We start from the raw sequence: 18115 nt of genomic DNA, 5'->3' as shown, positions 1-18115 counted from the left end.
CATTACTGCAACTGGCACTTATTTTATTCCTAATCCTTGCAGCCCAGCCATGGTTACAGTTATTTACTAGATAATCGCAGCTTGATTTAGTCTGAAATGATGTTTTTATATAAGCATGTGTTTTGTTGTTTTTTATATTGTATTCACTTTTATGTTTGTTTTTAGGCACTTTGTGCCCCCTGCAAGCCGCCCTGAGTCCCTTTGAGGAGATGGTGGCAAGATATAAGAATAATGTTGTTGTTGTTGTTGTTGTTGTTGTTGTTATGAAGTCTACAGTTGTCAGCCATATTTTAGTTCCCAGATACTGATATTGATATATTGTCTCAAAGTTCTGTCTATATACATAGTACAGTGCAAAGAAGGAAAGGGATTAGATTTGATGTTCTGATTTCTGGTATAAACAACATATATGTCCTCTGGAAGTAAGAAAAGGGAAACAGACCTCCTGTACCTCCAGAAGAAGTGAGGATTTCATGCAAGTTGAGCAAATTGTTTCTGTCAGGATGCTACTTTGTCTCAAACCCTTAAAAGCCTAATAACCTTGTACTTCCTGCCTCTTGCCAACCAAACATTCATTCAATCATCTTCCTGTTTTGAATATATTTACAGGCGACTGAGAAGGGAGAGTATGTTTACTATAAACTGTAGGGGGTTTTCCCCATTCTGTTGTGTAGAACAAATCACTATCTTACCTGTTTAAAACATATACGAACACTATTTTACTATTCAGACTGTAGATAATTTATTTAATAGCTGCAGATATTAGAGCTGTAAAATAAACTGATTCACATACACATAATAACACAACATCTTCAAACTGCAGCTCCCCAGAATTCCTGACCATTGAACAAGCTGACTCGGCTTCTCGGAGTTGATGATTGCCAGCACTACACTGCACGATACACTGACTTGTAAAGTGGTAGAAATCCATGAAAGCTTTTCCAAATAAAATTTGTTAGTATTTAGGGTTCTCCAAATTTGTTTTGATTGCAGCAAACTATATTGGAACAATTACTATGGAAAGGGTGCCACATTGTGAGTGTGTTTGTCACATTTGTGTGATTCCTTGTAAATATTCCTCCTAAATATTATCAGACTTCAAGCTTTTCCAAATTTATTCTTGAGTGCTATCACGGTCCAGATATTCCCTGCATTTACCTGTAGGCTTAAATATTTCTCTTTCATTGTATTTTATTTTAAAAATTATCACAGTGATGCCACTTTTAGGCCAATATTATGTTCAGAAATCCATCCAGTAGGATAAAGTGGTACTTTGGTGCTTGTTGATACTGGAATTTAAGGAATCTAGGTTAGCTTCATTGCATAAGGACCTCTAATCCTTTTTGTTTTTCCAATACTTCATTAATGTGTCCCCTGTCTCCCTTCTTTGCTCTTAAACCTCATAGTTACTAAAGCTATTATATCATTCTGTTTTATGAAAATGTACTTTACTTGTATGTACTCAGACCTAGACCTGTTATATCAAGATTTGTTTCAAGATGTCAAACTATGTAGAATTATTTACAAGTACTTCCAAAATTTCTTACAACTCAAATTAACATGGCTTTTTCACAAACACAGAATTCACCCTTAAAAGTAAAAACACTGGATGCTACTGCTGCTTTGTATGTCTTTGTTTTTTATGTGTTCTCTGTGATGTCTCTTGTGTGACTAATTCTGCAAAATGTGTTTCTTAAACTAACAAAGCTTCTTGTCCTGTTTTTGCTTCTAACCTCTCTATTCTGTGTCTGTTTTGTCTGTAGTCGTGCTGAACAGATCCCTCCTTGCCTGTCCAATGAATCTTCTCTCCCCTCTCCTTGGGGCACACCAGCTTTGCCCAGGAAAAGGTACTGATCCTCTTTAAGCGCAGTTGCACCTCTTGGCTCTATTTTGTCCTAACTCTATTACTTTCTTTCTCCATTCTTCAAGAAATACTAACTTACTGGCACACTAACAAGTTCATATGTAGTTGGAAACACTGTATCCTTCTCATATGACCCAGTTTGAGCATTAAGATTTGGAGGAGATGATTTTTCCTCAGTTCCATCACCTTGGCAGCTACAGTTTGTGAGGTCTCAGGAGAGAGCCTTTGCCTTGGCTGCTCCCGGAGTGTGGATTTCCCTTTTCACAGTAAATCCGGTTGACCCCCTTTCTGCTTTCTTTGAGCCTACTAATGAAAATATTTTTGTTTAGTTGAATTTCTGAATTTTTAATTATGGAGCTGTAGGGTGTGCAACTGTAAGTGGTGTGCTGTTTTTTAAAATTGATTTTTTAGTATTTCAGACTTTTAATTTTTTTAAATATACTTAAAATGTTTAAAGTGTTCTAACTGTTGTTTGTATGCTTAACTACTTTTTAACTTTTGAAAATAATTGTGTTACTGGTACCTTTTAAAATTATTGTAATTTGCCTTGTATCCCAGGCAGATATAGCACAATCAATCAATCAATCAATAATCAATTTTCAAATAATTTGCAAATAAGTATATTGTAAATTCCCTCTCTCATACGATACAGCATGTTGGTGCAAAATAAAGGAAGACGTATTTCTGCTTTTGATTTTTGAGTGAATTGTGTTGTTACAGGGATCATGCGATCCCCCAGGTATTCTTGGACTACAACTCCTAGAAGTCCTAATGAGCATACACAGTGGTGGCCCAACAACATTTGCAGGGTTGCATAATTCCTGCACATTTTTAATAATTTGTGTAAGAACAGCTGGAATACCTTAACTCCATTAAGTAAGCAAAGAGACACAAGGGAAGTTCAACAGGGACAAATGCAAGATACTCCACTTAGGCAGAAAAAATGAAATGCAAAGATACAGAATGGGAGACGCCTGGCTCGAGAGCAGTATGTGTGAAAAAGATCTTGGAGTCCTCATGGACAACAAGTTAAACATGAGCCAACAATGTGATGTGGTGGCAAAAAAAAAAAAAAAAAGCCAATGGGATTATGGCCTGCATCAATAGGAGCATAGTGTCTAGATCTAGGGAAGTAATGCTACCCCTCTGTTAGACCACACCTGGAATATTGTGTCCAATTCTGGGCACCACATTTGAAGAGAGATATTGACAAGCTGGAATGTGTCCAGAGAAGGGCGACTAAAATGATCTAGGGTCTGAAGAACAAGCCATATGAGGAGCGACTTAAAGAGCTGGGCATGTTTAGCCTGAAAAAGAGAAGGCTGAGAGGAGATATGATAGCCATGTATAAATATGTGAGAGGAAGTCACAGGGAGGAGGGAGCAAGCTTGTTTTCTGCTTCCCTGGAGACTAGGACGCGGAACAATGGCTTCAAACTACAAGTAAGGAGATTCCATCTGAACATGAAGAAGAACTTCCTGACTGTGAGAACCGTTCAGCGGTGGAACTCTCTGTCCCGGAGTGTGGTGGAGGCTCCTTCTTTGGAAGCTTTTAAACAGAGGCTGGATGGCCATTGGTCAGGAGGGCTTTGAATGCAATATTCCTGCTTCTTGGCAGGGGGTTGGACTGGATGGCCCATGAGGTCTCTTCCAACTCTATGATTCTAATAATTCAGAAAAGTAACATTTGCAAATTTTCCAAAATACTTCTCATCCTAAGCATTTTAGATAAGGGGTACTCAATCTGTATTAGATACACATATCTTAAAAATGCACTCACAGAGTTTACAGCAGTGCATAGGAACCTTTGTAAACAACAGCGGGTTAAACCACTGTGCTGCTGAACTTGCTGACCGAAAGATTGGCGGTTCGAATCGGAGAGCGGAGTGAGTTCCTGCTGTTAGGCGCAGCTTCTGCCAACCTAGCAGTTCGAAAACCCTGTCATAATGACAATTGTTTTCTTTCTAGATGTGTCTGTCTCCCAAGTTTTTAGATTCACAAAGCAGGTGATGGTGGAGGTTGATATCATTTGGAAATAACAGCGGTAATATTTTTAGGACACAGTTATGTTGGGGATATATATGTGGCAGAAAAATAGGCCTGTCAGTTACTCAAAACAAATGTTTCATCTTGTGTGGACCTGTATTTTCTGGTAAAACTTGTGTGAGAGAGTACCTTATTCTCATTTCTTCTCTTTAGGCATGCATATCATTCTACTTCAACTCCACCAGTATTTCCTTCCAAAAATTCTGCTGATTTGAAGATGCACAAAGGATCTGTTCCTCTCCAAAATTCGGATGCTGTCATCATCCATCCCGGAGCCATGCTTTGCATGTTGGACCTTGTTGTCTCTGTTGGCTCAAATTCACAGCCTGAAGTGAGAACCGCTTAAACTAACTTTCCTTAAGTGTGGGATTAAATTCAAAGGAAAATACTAGGACTTTTGGTCAGTTTTTTAGATCATAGCACCATTTTTCAAATCACTTTTCAAATAGAAGAAATTGGGTTTTCTTTAACAGGTATTTTCTGAACATTACTTGTTTAAAAAAAGAAATAGTTACCTTACTGGATATTATACATTGCTAAAGCAGCTAATTTAATACTAATCATTATAATACAGAAAGTAAGTGTATTTCAGAATTGGAGTCTGTTTTTTAAAACTTGCGATTTAATATTTTATTAAAATTGGCTTCTGACAATTTTTGAGCCTCAATTCAAAGTGCAGGTTATTTTCTACAAAGCCCTATATGCTTTGGGTCCAACCTATCTTCCAAGTGCAGTTGATGGGAACGAGAGAGAGCGCCTTCTCTGTAGTGGCTCCGCGGCTCTGGAATACCCTCCCAAAAGAGATTTGATTAGCCCCTGTCCTTGCATCTTTCCATTCTAGTCTAAAAACATGGATTTTAAAGCAGGCCTTTTAGCTCAAGTTGGCTGAAATGGGCCTATATTAGGTTGACACTTTGGCACTTTAGTTGTACATTGGTGACAGCTAGTTATAACCATTGATGGAAAGTATTTCTAATTGTGTATTTTATTTTATTTTACGTGTTGATAGTGGTTGTTTATAACTTTTATGTGTTATTGTTTTATACTCACGTACTGTTGATGTTTATAGTACTGCAGTTGCAGTGCCTTGTTAGCCATCCCGAGTCCCATTTTGGGAGATAGAGGCGGGATACAAATAAAGTTGATTATTATTATTTTATTATTAGTCATATTAGAAGAGTCAGCATCTACCGTATATTCCGGCATATAAGACGACTGGGCGTATAAGACGACCCCCAACTTTTCCAGTTAAAATATAGAGTTTGGTATATACTCGCCGTATAAGACCACCCCTCTTCCATCGCACAACAAATAAAAATAAAAAATAAAAACATCAGATTTGATTTCAAATCCAAGACTATCAAAGCCGTATCCAGCTCTTCGGCTTAGAAATGGAGATGAGCGCCAACCCCCAGAGCCGGACACGACTGGACTTAACGTCAGGAGAAAACCTTTACCTCACCTGTAAACTCCTGTATGTTTATTATTTATTTAACAGTTGTGGATCCATGGAGCGTAATAAAGTTCTATAAATTTTTACCTTACCTTACCTAGAGTGAGACCAAGGCCGGGTCCAATGTCCTTTCCCCAACAACAACAACAATAATGGAAATCTAGAATTGGAAGGGACTCCAATGGCCATCCAGTCTAACCCTAATTCTGCCAGACAGGAACACATGTCCAAGCCCTCCCGACAGATAGCCATCCTGTTCTACTTAATAATAGCAATAACAACAATAATAGCAATAACAATAATAATAGAAGGGACCTCAATGACCATTCAGTCCAACCCCATTCCTGCCAGGCAGGAAGACACAATGCAAGCCTTCCTAACAGGTGGCCATAAAACTCTGCTTAACAATAACAACAACAGAACGCTAGAGTTGGGACTCCAATGGCCATCCATTCCAACCCACTTACTCCTGCCAGGCAGGAAGACACAATGCAAGCCTCCCCAACAGGTGGCCATCCAGTTCTAGTTGCCATATATACTCGAGTATAAGCTGACCCGAATATAAGCTGAGGCACTTAATTTTACGACCAAAAACTGGGAAAATTTATTGACTCGAGTATAAGCCAGGGGAGGGAAATGCAGCAGCTAGTGGTAAGCTGAGGGGACAGAAGTTGTCATAAAGCCATCTTGTGCAGCTTCCAAAACCCAACACGTGAGAACATTTTGCACTGCAGCCGCCAGATATTTCCAAGGTCATGCCCAAAGGGTTTGATGAATATACCCTTTTTGAGATAGATCTAAATCAGGCATGGGCAAACTGTAGCCCTCCAGGTGTTTTGGACTTCAACTCCCACAATTCCTAACAGTCAGTATTTGAGAACACAGAAGTGCTGGACCACTCTCACAACCACCATGTCAGACTCCACAGAGAAGCCATTGCAATCCACAAGAAGCATGTGGACAATTTCAACAGAAAGGAGGAAGCCATGAAAATGAACACAATCTGGCTACCAGTATTTTAAAAAACTCCTCTAAAATCAGGACAGTAAATAAAAAACAACACTCAAAAGCAGGGGAAATCCAGACAATAAAAATCAGGACCAACTAACACCTCCCAACAAAGGATTCCCCCAGGCAGGAAGCAGCCAGGTTTTGAAGCTGCAAGGCCATTCAATGCTAATCAAGGTAGCCAATGGCAACATTCCCACTTGCCTCAAGCAGACAAGAGTTCTTTCTCCCACCCTGGAGTTTCCACAGATATATAAACCCCACTTGCCATGTTTCCAACAGACCTCACAACCTCCAAGGATGCCTGGCATAGATCTGGGCAAAACATCAGGAGAGAACACTTCTGGAACATGGCTATACAGTCTGGAAAACTCACAGCAACCCAGCCAGTAGCTGTTAGGAATTGTGAGAGTGGAAATTCAAAACAATCTGATAGAAAACTGGGACTTGTAGTTTGGTATGGTACTGGCTCTCTTAAACAGGGAAGGCTAAGGACCTTGTAAAACTACAACTCCTGTGATTCCATGGCACTGAATCTGTGGCAGTTTTTTGGGGGGGGGGGGATTCCCCTTTAAGAGTAGATGGCCCTTGCACTGGGACTTCCCCTTTAAGGCTGCCTCGTTCTTGGCTGCAGAAACGAAACAAAACAAAACGGGGGAAAGAGACCCTTTTCTTCCTCCCTCTGCAGGCTATTTAAAACTTTTAAAACTGAAGAGCGGCTGTTCTTTCAGAGGGAGCTGAGCACAGAGACAGGAAAGAAACCCCAAAGAGGGGAGGGAGAAAGAAGAAGTTTCTCCAGCAGGACTTTCTCGGTGTTTGGACTCTCCTTGAGTAGCACTGTTTGAGGAAGGAGAGGAGAGGGAGAAAGAGGCCAGGAATGGGAGGCTTGGGGGCAGCTCTTCTGCCCCTTTTTCCTTCAGGAGGAGGACAACGGGGAGGAGGAGGAGCGGCAGCGGCTGCGCTGCTTGGGGATGGCGAGGGGGAGGAGGAGGATCGGCAGGTCTGCCGGGAGTGGTGGCCAGCTGAGCTGCGAGACCAGCAGGCTCCCTTTGGCCTCTCATGGCTGCTCCTGTCCCTCTCTCTCGGCATCCTCAAGTGGTGGAACTTATAGCCGGCACACAAGACGACCCCCCCACTTTTAAGATGACTTTCTTGGCTTAGAAAGTCGTCTAATATGCCGATTTTTACGGTAATTATGAGGCAATACAAACTTGCAATTGTTAATATTTGATTATTAATAAGATTTGCAGATTTAATTTTAGTTAAGCTATTTATATCCCACCTCGTGTCAGGTCGGTTCTCTGACCAGTTAACAGTAAAATTAATTTAAAATATTTAAAAATTGAACAGTAATAATTTATTTGTTTTAGCACATGATGGTTACTTTGTTTAAACATATGCAATACAGAACACAGTATTAGCTATATGCTGTCAGGATTGCAGTAGTTGACCGATAATATCACAATTTATATTGTCCTAAATATTCTGTACTAAATTCTGGATAAGAGTTAATTGAATGTATGAATCAGAGTCTGGAAGCTTTCAATAGGTGTTCAACAGCGGTTGTAATTGTCTGGTGGTATTTTTGACTTAACAATGTAGGTTAAACTTTAGCCACAATTATCTTACAGTTCTGTTTGTCCTTTATTTATGTGTGTGTGTTCCATTTTGTAGCATGCACTTGATCTTCAGCTTGCAGTGGCCAACATCTTGCAATCCCTAGTGCATTCAGAAAGGAATCAGCAAGTCATGTGTGAAGCTGGACTCCATGCACGGCTTTTGCAGCGATGCAGTGCTGCTCTTGCTGATGAGGACCACTCCTTACACCCTCCACTCCAAAGGATGTTTGAAAGACTGGCCTCTCAGGCATTGGAACCAATGGTGCTTAGGTAAATGTTGCTTTAATTCAGATCCTTATCATTTGCAACATGGCTAACAATATATTTTACTGTACTGACTTGGAGCTTGAAGTTTTGAGATTCCCTATAAAGAGAAATGCATTTGAGCAAGAATCTCACACATTCTCTGCTTATCTCAATACTGCGTAATAGGACAGTTCATAACACACTGAAGATAAATGTATCAGCTATCAAGACTGCTTTTTCCTCCTCCTTGAGAATAATTTCCATATTATAAAGCAGAACCTGGAGCATTAGGTTTGAAAATTAACTCAACATTGTAAAGCATTGTAAACATTTAGAATTGAGTAAATAATTAACCATCACAGACCCTAACTTTTGTCTATTAATTGTGTTACTGTAAATTAGTTTGGACCAGATCAAACATGGCATTGTGCTTGACACTGTTGACTTTAGAAAGATATATTTTGTGATTGGCTCCTTCCAAAAGGACTGTTTTTGTCCCTTAAAACTGACTTTCCCCCCTCTAGAATTCCACACATTATATGGCCCATATTTTTATTGTTGTTTTTAAAATCTTAAAAATATCAGTGTTGTCTATGACTAAATATAAGGTTTAAAAATAAATATAATAAATAAATGTTCTAGATTTGAGCTGCAACTTTGGGCACACTTACATGTGCACAGCTCATTGAATTTAGTGGCACTTCTTTTTGCACTACTTATTCATCTATGAAAGAAAACAAACTAGTAAGTAAAAATAAATAAAATGAAGAACAAAGCTTGGGAATCCTGAAAACTGATCATTTATATTTTAAATATGCATAATGTTCAAGTGGCCACCCTCATACTAATCATTAACACTAAATTAAACATGATGTCTTGCCTCTTACTTTTCCATTTTGTGCTAGGGAGTTTTTACGTTTGGGGAATCCATTGAATTGTGGAGCCTGGGATAAAAAACTGTTGAAACGATACCGTGTGCACAAGCCAAGCTCACTCAGTTATGAGCCAGAGATGAGAAGTAAGTGTACAGCCATCTGAAATATATATGAAGTACTTGAAAGCAGTTCACAGAGTGATGCCTAGTCCTACTTTAATGATGTTTCAGAAAAAGGGCAAGTGAGATTTTATTGGAGTATATGTGCCTTTTTAAAGAAGCCTAATGCTAGTTATTGCTTTGCTTAATCACGGTTAAGCAGTTGGAATAGAAAATTGGACTCCCATTCCCAAACTTTCAAACCTCACTTGGGTGGGGATTTTCCTCAGCATTGGCAGTAATTCTTAGGATAGTTGTAGCTCACTAAGGGTCTCAGGATACCAGATCTGAACCAAAATTAAAGCCCTGCACATCACATTCTGGTTGTACTGGTCCATTTAGAGCGAAGGAAGATAGATGCTTTTGAATTGTGGTGTTGGAGGAAAGTTTTGAGAGTGCCTTGGACCACGAGAAGATCCAACCAGTCCATACTTCTGGAAATAAAGCAAAATAAATTCTGCTCACTAGAGGGAAGGATATTAGAGGCAAAGATGAAGTATTTTGGCCACATAATGAGAAGACAGGAAAGCTTAGAGAAGAAATTATGCTGGGGAAAATGGAAGGAAAAAGAAAGAGGGGATGACCCAAGGGCAAGATGGATAGATGGCATCCTTGAAGTGACTGGCTTGACCTTGAAGGAGCTTGGGGTGGTGACGGCCAACAGGGAGCTCTGGCGTGGGCTGGTTCATGGGGTCATGAAAAGTCAGAAGCAACTGAACCAAGAAACAAGAACACACCACATTGTAAACATAAAGGAAACCTAGATCATGTCATCAATTAATAGAGTGCTCTGAAATACCATATGATAGGGAGAAATTATGATAAATTGTCAGGGGGAAGGAGATTTGGATGTATAACCTTATCAGAGGGAGAGAATGTATGGCAGGGGGTTGGACTAGATGGCCCATGTTATTTCTTCCAACTCCGATATTCTATGATTCTACCAGGGTGGGTCAAAAAGTTTTGCCTCCTGTGTCATAAAAACATTATGAATAGATATATAACAGGAGAAGTTGCTACAGATCATAGCCTGAACTATCTTCTGCACAAAACTACAATTTAAAGTAGTCACCATCATTTGTACACATTTGTACACATTTGTTCCTTCGTTTAACCCAGGCATCAAAATCATGAGTAAATAATACAGTATTAGTATAAGTATTAGTATAAAGGAGCCTTATTGTTCTAACAAATGATTCGTAAGCCATTATTTTAAATGTGGATTCAGCCTTATTCTCAACCAGGCGTAGTCCTTTGTTGGTAATATTTACCATGTAAAATACCAAGAGTGAAGACTGAATTGAATGTGGTAACAGAAAACACATTGTCCTTTGTTTCTTGGTCTTTTTGTATTTGTTGCCAGTATGATCTAGAGCAGCCAAGGGCAAACTTTGTGGCCCTCCAGCAGATAGACTGTTAGGAATTGTGGGAGTTGAAGTCCAAAACACCTGGAGGGCTGAAGTTTGCCCATGTCAGATCTAGAGTCTCACCTACACACGCACACATATGGACACACACACATATATGTATATATGTATGTATATGTATTTCTGATTCTCCACTTCTGCTATAGATAGCATGATTACATCAATGGAAGGCCTGGGTACTGATTGTGTGTTCAGCTTACATGAAGACAACCACTACAGGATAAGTAAGAGCCTTTTAAAACCGGCAGAAGGAAGCACCGTACCCCTGACAAGGGTGAAGTGTTTAGTTTCCATGACAACCCCGCATGATATTAGACTTCATGGATCATCTGTTACTCCGGCATTTATTGAATTTGACACATCACTTGAAGGTTTTGGGTAAGATTTTGTTAAGGCTTGTATCTTTTGTCCTCTCCTTGCTTCAAAACGATGTTCTGATTTTGCAACTGTTTGAATTCTAAAACCATGGGTTGTGCTATCAAAGGGTGCCATTTATACAATGTGTGTTCTTCAGCTAATGAATTCAATAGAAAAGCATGCCATTAGGATGAATATGTTTTAGAATCGGTTGCAAATAATGTGTGCATAAAAGTAGTTTTTCTAGTAAAAGAAGTAGCACTAGGATTCGGCTAGCCCTAAATCCCATTTGAATAGCTTTGAAGTATTGCAAGTGTAGTAGATTTGGTTACAGAGTGCTGAATCTGACTTGGAGATATGTTTTTTACCGAATAGCTTTAGAAAGCTAGTTCAGTGATCATGGGATAATCTCGACTTCTTTGATTTGGTTTGATTGAATATGTCCTTAGCTTTCTTAGCCGCCTTATCCAAGTTACTTAGATGTTGTAATGTTCTGATCTGTAAAGAGGTTTAATTTGCAGAAGTTGATGGTATAATATGGCATTATGATAATCTGCAGTTCTCTTACTGAAATACCTACGTGAGGATTTATCTCCTTAAAATGTATTATAATTCAGAAATAATAAAAAGAACCATGTTCCTAAGGTGTATTGCTAGCTCAGTTGTTAAGAGGGAAAGTGCATTCTGTGAAATTTGCATTGTCCCTTCCATTCTTTTTTCTTGCCTTAATTTTTCTCAAACCCAAGACTCATTACTATCAATATGCATTGACCTTATTGGTTCCCAGTTCATACATAGGAGTGTGTTATTTGACGAATGTTTGAAAGAGAAATTGTAACTATGCAGGGTAGTCTAAACATCCTGGGTACCATATATAACAGCATATAGGTTGTTGTTGAAGGCTTTCATGGCTGGAATCACTGGGTTGCTGTGAGTTTTCCGGGCTGCAGACTAATTCAACCTGTGAAGTTAACCATAGCAGAGCACTTGATGAACCAACCTGGACACAGCATATTATTTGGGAACAATCCACCATGTCAGACTACACAGAGAAACCACTGAAATCCACAAGCATGTGGGCAATTTCAACAGAAAGGAGGAAACCATGAAAATAAACAAAATCTGGCTACCAGTATTAAAAACCTCTAAAGTCAGGACAGTAAATAAAGAGCAACTCAAAAATAGAGTAATTCCAGACAAGAATCAATCAGGGCCAGCTAATACATCCCAACAAAGGATTCCCTAGGCAGGAAGCAGCAGGACTTTGAAGCTGCAAGGCCATAAAATGCTAAACAAGGTAGCCAATTGCAACATTCATACTTGCCTCAAGCAGACAGGAGTTCTTTCTCCCACCCTGGGCATCCCACAGATACATAAACCTCACTTGCCAAGTGTCTCACAGACCTCGCAACCTCTGAGGATGTCTGCCATAGATGTGGGTGAAACATCAGGAGGGAATGCTTCTGGAACATGGCCATACAACCCAAAAAAACTCACAGCAACCCAGCATATAGGTTGTGTTAAAACATGATGGATCTCTGATTTATTTTCCTGTTATGAATTTCATATCTTGTCTAATCCAATCACACATAACTGGATTAATTAATTCTGTGTTGGTAAAATCTTTACTCTGTTGTTCCTATCTCTTTAACAGCTGTTTATTCTTACCAAGTTTGGCACCGCACAATGCACCTACCAACAATGTAGTTACAACAGGTCTTATTGATGGCACTGTAGTCAGTGGAATTGGAACTGGTAAGTCCATGTAGATATGGTATGAGGTGGTTGTGAGCCTTTTCCTGGCTTATGGAAGCAGAGATTTCCTTTTAATGTCTATAAATAAATGTGAACAAATTCCACATGCTAGGAATGTACAGTACTTTATACATATCACATCAGTAAGCCTTATTTGTTTCTCCCCCAGCAGTTTGTAATGCTTCTATGTGAACAGCTGAATCCAGAAAAGCTGAATTCAGGATTGTGAAAGAAACTTCAGAAAGAATGTTTGTTATTACTTCATGTGTTTCTCTTTAGGTCTATAATTTACTTTTTTTTTCTCATAGGAGAAAGGCTTTTCCCACCACCATCTGGTCTGAGTTATTCAAGCTGGTTTTGTGTTGAACATTTTAGTACAGCCCCAAGTTATCATCCAGTGAGGCTCCTTACTGTTGTGAGACGAGCAAACAGCTCTGAGCAGCATTATATATGCCTAGCTATCGTTCTTTCTGTAAAAGACCGGTCATTGATTGTTTCAACTAAAGAAGAGCTTCTTCAAAACTATGGTAAGAAAACTGCTATATTCTTTTTATTGTTCAACATGTTTTCTAAGCTTTTGTCAGGCTTAGTTGAGATGTAACGCAGATGACAACCTACTCTATTATTCCTTTCCACCTTCTGCTAAGGAGGCTGTTCAGGTCGTGAACTGGTGCTTGACAGCTGTGATGGTCTGGATGAGGGCAAACAAATTGAAATTGAATCCAGACAAGACAGAGGTACTCCTGGTCAGTCACGAGGCTGAACGGTATAGGGTTACAGCCTGTGCTGGATGGGGTTGCACTCCCTCTGAAGGCATAGTTGTCCTGGACTCATTGCAGAGCCTGGAACCCCAGATGTTGGTGGTGTCCAGGGGAGCTTTTACAGAATTGAAACTTGTGCGCCATCTGTGCCTGTACCTTGGGAAGCCAGACTTGGCCACGGTGATCCATGCTCTAGTTACATCTTGAATATACTACTTCAATGTGGGGTTGCCTTCAAGTAGTCCAATGGTAGCAGCCAGGTAGCTTACTGGAGCAGCGTACAGGGAGCATACAACCCCCCTGTTGCGTCAGCTCCACTGGCTGCCAATCTGCTACCGAGCACAATTCATAGTGCTGGCTTTAACCTATAAAACCATAAATGGTTCCAGTCCAGCTTACCTATTTGAATGTACAGTATCTCTCTTTAAGAACCAGTTAGAGTGCTAAGATCTTTTGGGGAGGTCCTGCTCTCGGTCCCACCACCGTCGCAGGAGCAATTGGTATGGCCTTCTCGGTAGTGGCCCCTCAGCTGTGGAACTCCCTAGTGAGATTAGATTGGTTTCCTGCTTCCTGGTATTCAGGAAGCAAGTTAAAACCTGGCTGTTGAAACAGGCCTTTGGCAAGTGACGGAATACATTTTAACATGTTATCATGTCACAATTAGAAATTAAGCAGCCAAATTATGATTAAGGAATTGGTGCAATGTGTTGTTGTGTGGGGGTTTATTATGTTTTAATATTTTAAAGGGGTTTTAATGTATATTTATATGTCTATTGCTTTTAATGATTTTATATTGTTTTATTTGTTTACGTATAATGAGACATTGAGTTTTGCCTAGATGTATGATGTATGCCGCTCTGAGTCCCTCACAGGTTGAGAAGAGCGGGATTGAAATGAAGTAAATAAATAAAGAAATGTAATGACCCTGTTCCAAAAAACCACTATTTGTTTCATTGATTGATAGATCACATTGAACTGTAATTTAGGATCTTTCTGTAATCCAGCACTCTAAAATTCCAATCCTGATCTGCAAAGAGCCCTGAAATTACAATTTTCTAATTTAGACATCACAGTGTGTTCCACACAGGAGTGGAACAAGGAGATATCTAATATTACTTTTTAAAAGTTTCTTATGATTCTGAATTATTGCACAGTAAATAAAATCTGACATATCTTTTCTTTCTTTTTTGCATGGAGATGATCTATTAGTCTCAAACATGATGTTGGTAGTGATTTTAAAAATCAGTCAATAGTGCTCTGCTATCTTCATGTGCTAAACATACATGTAGTGTGATCTATTTTTTTACTCCATTTGTCTATTTGTGACTTGTAGCTTTATTTGTAATTTTGAGGTTAGACTACATTGTCATGCTGCATATCTTTCTATTCTGGATTTAAACTGTAAGTGATGCAAGTTTTTCCCTGCAATGTATCACTGAATTATTTATTAACTTGGCAACAGAAACATATGTTAAAAATGTTATTTTGCTTTCAGTTGATGACTTTGGTGAAGAATCTTCCTGCTATGAGATCCTCCCTTGCTGTGCTCGTTTTCGTTGTGGCGATCATATAGTAGAAGGCCAGTGGCATCATATGGTTCTGGTGATGAGCAAGGGCATGCTGAAAAACAGCACTGCTGCACTCTACATTGATGGGCAACTTATTAATACTGTAAAAGTAAGTAGAGTTTGTGGCATTCTAATCCTTACTTATACTATATATGAAGTACTACGAACTATGAACCACAAGTAGTGACACGTTTGTGGGGTTCTCTGGTTGGCACAGTGGGGATCTGGCTGAGTCCTGGGGAGTTATGGGTCTGGATAGAAGATGGGGAGACTGGAGGGATCAGCAAAGGGCTTCAGCTGAAAGGCGGTCTGGTGAGGCATTGTCTGATTCCAGTTCTGAGTTTGTGTAGAGTTTGTGGCATTCTAATCCTTACTTATACTATATATGAAGTACTACGAACTCTCTCCAAAGTGCTATTATAGTTGCAGTAGAATATGAATTGTATGTCTGTATGTGTAATTCTGTATCTATGGTGGGGATTCACTGATTGACATAAATTGATTCTGAACTCATGTTATCATTTGAATAATAATAACAACAACTTTATTTTTATACCCCACTTCCATCTCCCCGAAGGGACTAGGGGCAGCTTACATGGGGCCAAGCCCAGTAACAGAGTTAAAACATAGCACATTAGAGTGCATAACAACAATGTAAAACAATATTAAACAACATTATACAAAATATAAAACAAGCATCAAAACCAACAGCAATAACATAATTCAAGCCTCGATATGGCTAGGCGGTCTGGTGCACAACAGTTTGGAGGATAGACCAATGAGTAAAGTACATAGGGTGTGTAGCAGCGTTAAGGATAAGAGCAATATAAAAGAGGTCAACTCTAATTTTGGATAAAACGGTAGTCAGATAGTCAGATAGCATAGTCAGATTTTTGGGTCCTAACTATGAAGTGAGGTTGTGCTGTCATCTTTGTTGCCCATATCTAAAATAAAACCGCATTGAGTCGCCTGTTTGGGCTGAAAAATGCGGTATAGAAATAAAGCAAATAAATAAATAAATAATTGCCATGTGTTCCCATTGAGGAATGGGTCATATATTGCCTTCCAACTCCCATCCATCCTAGACAGCATAGGCAGTAGAAAAGGATCAACTGATTTTGAAACTTCTTATTGCATTTCAAAAGTTGTTTGGGGTGTGACCACAGAGGAACTGTTGTTATAAAAGTTCAGAGATTCTTTTATTACTTGGAAGTACCTAAGTCATGGTCTGTAACACTCCCAATATTATTAGACTATAGTTCCCATCAGTTGTAGCCTGTGTTTCAATGGGGAAAGATGATAGGAGCTGCAGGTGAACAACATATTTAAGTCACATCTTACTCATCCCTGCTCTAACTTGGAGTTTTAAAAAAGCAACCTTTAACCCCCTGGTGGCACAGCGGGGTTAAACCACTGAGCTGCTGAACTTGCTGACCAAAAGGTTGGTGGTTCGAATCCGGGGAGCAGGGTGAGCTCCTGCTATTAGCCCCAACTTCTGGCAACCTAGCAGTTCGAAAACATACAAATGTGAGTAGATCAATACTGTAGGTATCGCTTTGGCGGGAAGGTAATGGCGCTCTATGCAGTCATGGAATCGCATGACCTTGGAGGTGTCTATGGACAACACTGGCTCTTCAGCTTAGAAATGGAGATGAGGAGCACCCCCCAAAGTTGGACACAATTAGACTTAATGTCAGGAGAAACCTTTACCTTTTTACTCCCAGCTATATGCTATCTCAAAATACTTTATACACATATTTTAGGTGCAGAGAGAGAGAGAGAGAGAGAGAGAGAGAATTATAAAAAATATATAAACCAAATCAGAAACACAGGACAAAAAAATTAGGGTGGAAATTTAAAATGCAAATGGATAGAATTTCTCTGTGAACTTGCTGCTCAAAGTATTGTATGTATACCTATAACCTAGAATAAATGGAACCAGAAAATAACATAGACTTTTATGAACTCACTTCACAACTGATACATATGCTCCATGGAGACTTCATATGGAAGTCAAGCTGTGTTTGTTATTGTTACTGACAGAACTTTATATCCAGGTGAACATGAGGTGCCTGATAGTAACTTTCTATCTTTTTGAAAACTTAGGTTACCTTTTGTTCTCCTCAGGGGATCTCTTCCACTTGACTAGCTCTGTGCAGTTTGTAGAATAGTCATGTTAGTAGAGAGAATAAACTGTCTCTTTCAATCTTAAGGACAGTGAACCATCTAGATTTAGAAATCCAGTTTTGCACTAGTGACATGAAGTTATTTATCATGTCACCAGTGGCCCTGTGCTTAACATCAGCACATGTGGAGGGCAGATTTAATAGGTGGAATTATGCTTTGGGACAGATATTCATGTGATGTCATTAACCAGCGTAGTGTAAATAAATATTCTGTAAAATATGCATGAGGTGAATTGACAGTTTGTGTACTAAATCATGTATCTTTCTGATCAGCACTGGTGTTTATTTGCAGCTTCACTATATTCACAGTAGTCCTGGTGGTTCAAGTTGTGCTAACCCACCAGTAGTCAGTACAGTTTATGCCTATATCGGCACACCACCTGCCCAGCGCCAGCTCTCCTCGCTCATTTGGCGTTTGGGGCCAACTCATTTCTTAGAAGATGTCTTGCCTCCATCAAGCGTTAGCACGGTTTATGAACTGGGACCAAACTATGTGGGAAGCTTCCAAGCAGTATACATGCCATGTAAGTAAAACTAATTGTAGTGTGCATGTGTGTACGTGTAGGGAAGTTTCAGAGTGTGACAGATTACTTTCTAAACCTAAAAAGAATACTGATATTTATCCAAATGTTCAACAGTATTTTGAGAAGGAGTGTCCCCTATAAATGAAAAAACAAGAGAGGAACCTGCATGTGTGCATAAGACAAGTTAGGCTCCTCTTCTGTACTTAAAATCTTTGCTCATTGAGTATAAATGACTTTTCAGTATATCTGAACAGATAAGTAAGATGTTG

At 39.4% G+C, this 18115-nt stretch overlaps 1 protein-coding gene across 5 annotated transcripts in view; it reads left to right on the top strand.

Annotated features, from left to right (window-relative positions):
* The window catches only part of WDFY3 (WD repeat and FYVE domain containing 3), a 166132-nt gene that overhangs the window by 64969 nt on the left and 83048 nt on the right, over positions 1–18115 (top strand). For 4 of the 5 annotated variants that reach the window (XM_060779293.2, XM_060779294.2, XM_060779292.2 and 1 more), the window contains exons 14-22: positions 1764–1847; positions 4063–4240; positions 8045–8259; positions 9141–9253; positions 10842–11073; positions 12707–12807; positions 13116–13334; positions 15064–15245; positions 17615–17846. In XM_060779293.2, coding sequence (XP_060635276.2) covers positions 1764–1847; positions 4063–4240; positions 8045–8259; positions 9141–9253; positions 10842–11073; positions 12707–12807; positions 13116–13334; positions 15064–15245; positions 17615–17846 — 1556 coding nt within the window. The remainder of the gene's footprint in view (positions 1–1763; positions 1848–4062; positions 4241–8044; positions 8260–9140; positions 9254–10841; positions 11074–12706; positions 12808–13115; positions 13335–15063; positions 15246–17614; positions 17847–18115) is intronic. The other variant, XM_060779296.2, reaches the window with a different exon arrangement.

Source organism: Anolis sagrei, chromosome 5 (genome assembly GCF_037176765.1).
Source record: "Anolis sagrei isolate rAnoSag1 chromosome 5, rAnoSag1.mat, whole genome shotgun sequence".
In the NCBI taxonomy this organism is placed as follows: domain Eukaryota; kingdom Metazoa; phylum Chordata; class Lepidosauria; order Squamata; family Dactyloidae; genus Anolis; species Anolis sagrei.
This window is presented reverse-complemented; position numbering and strand designations above follow the sequence as displayed.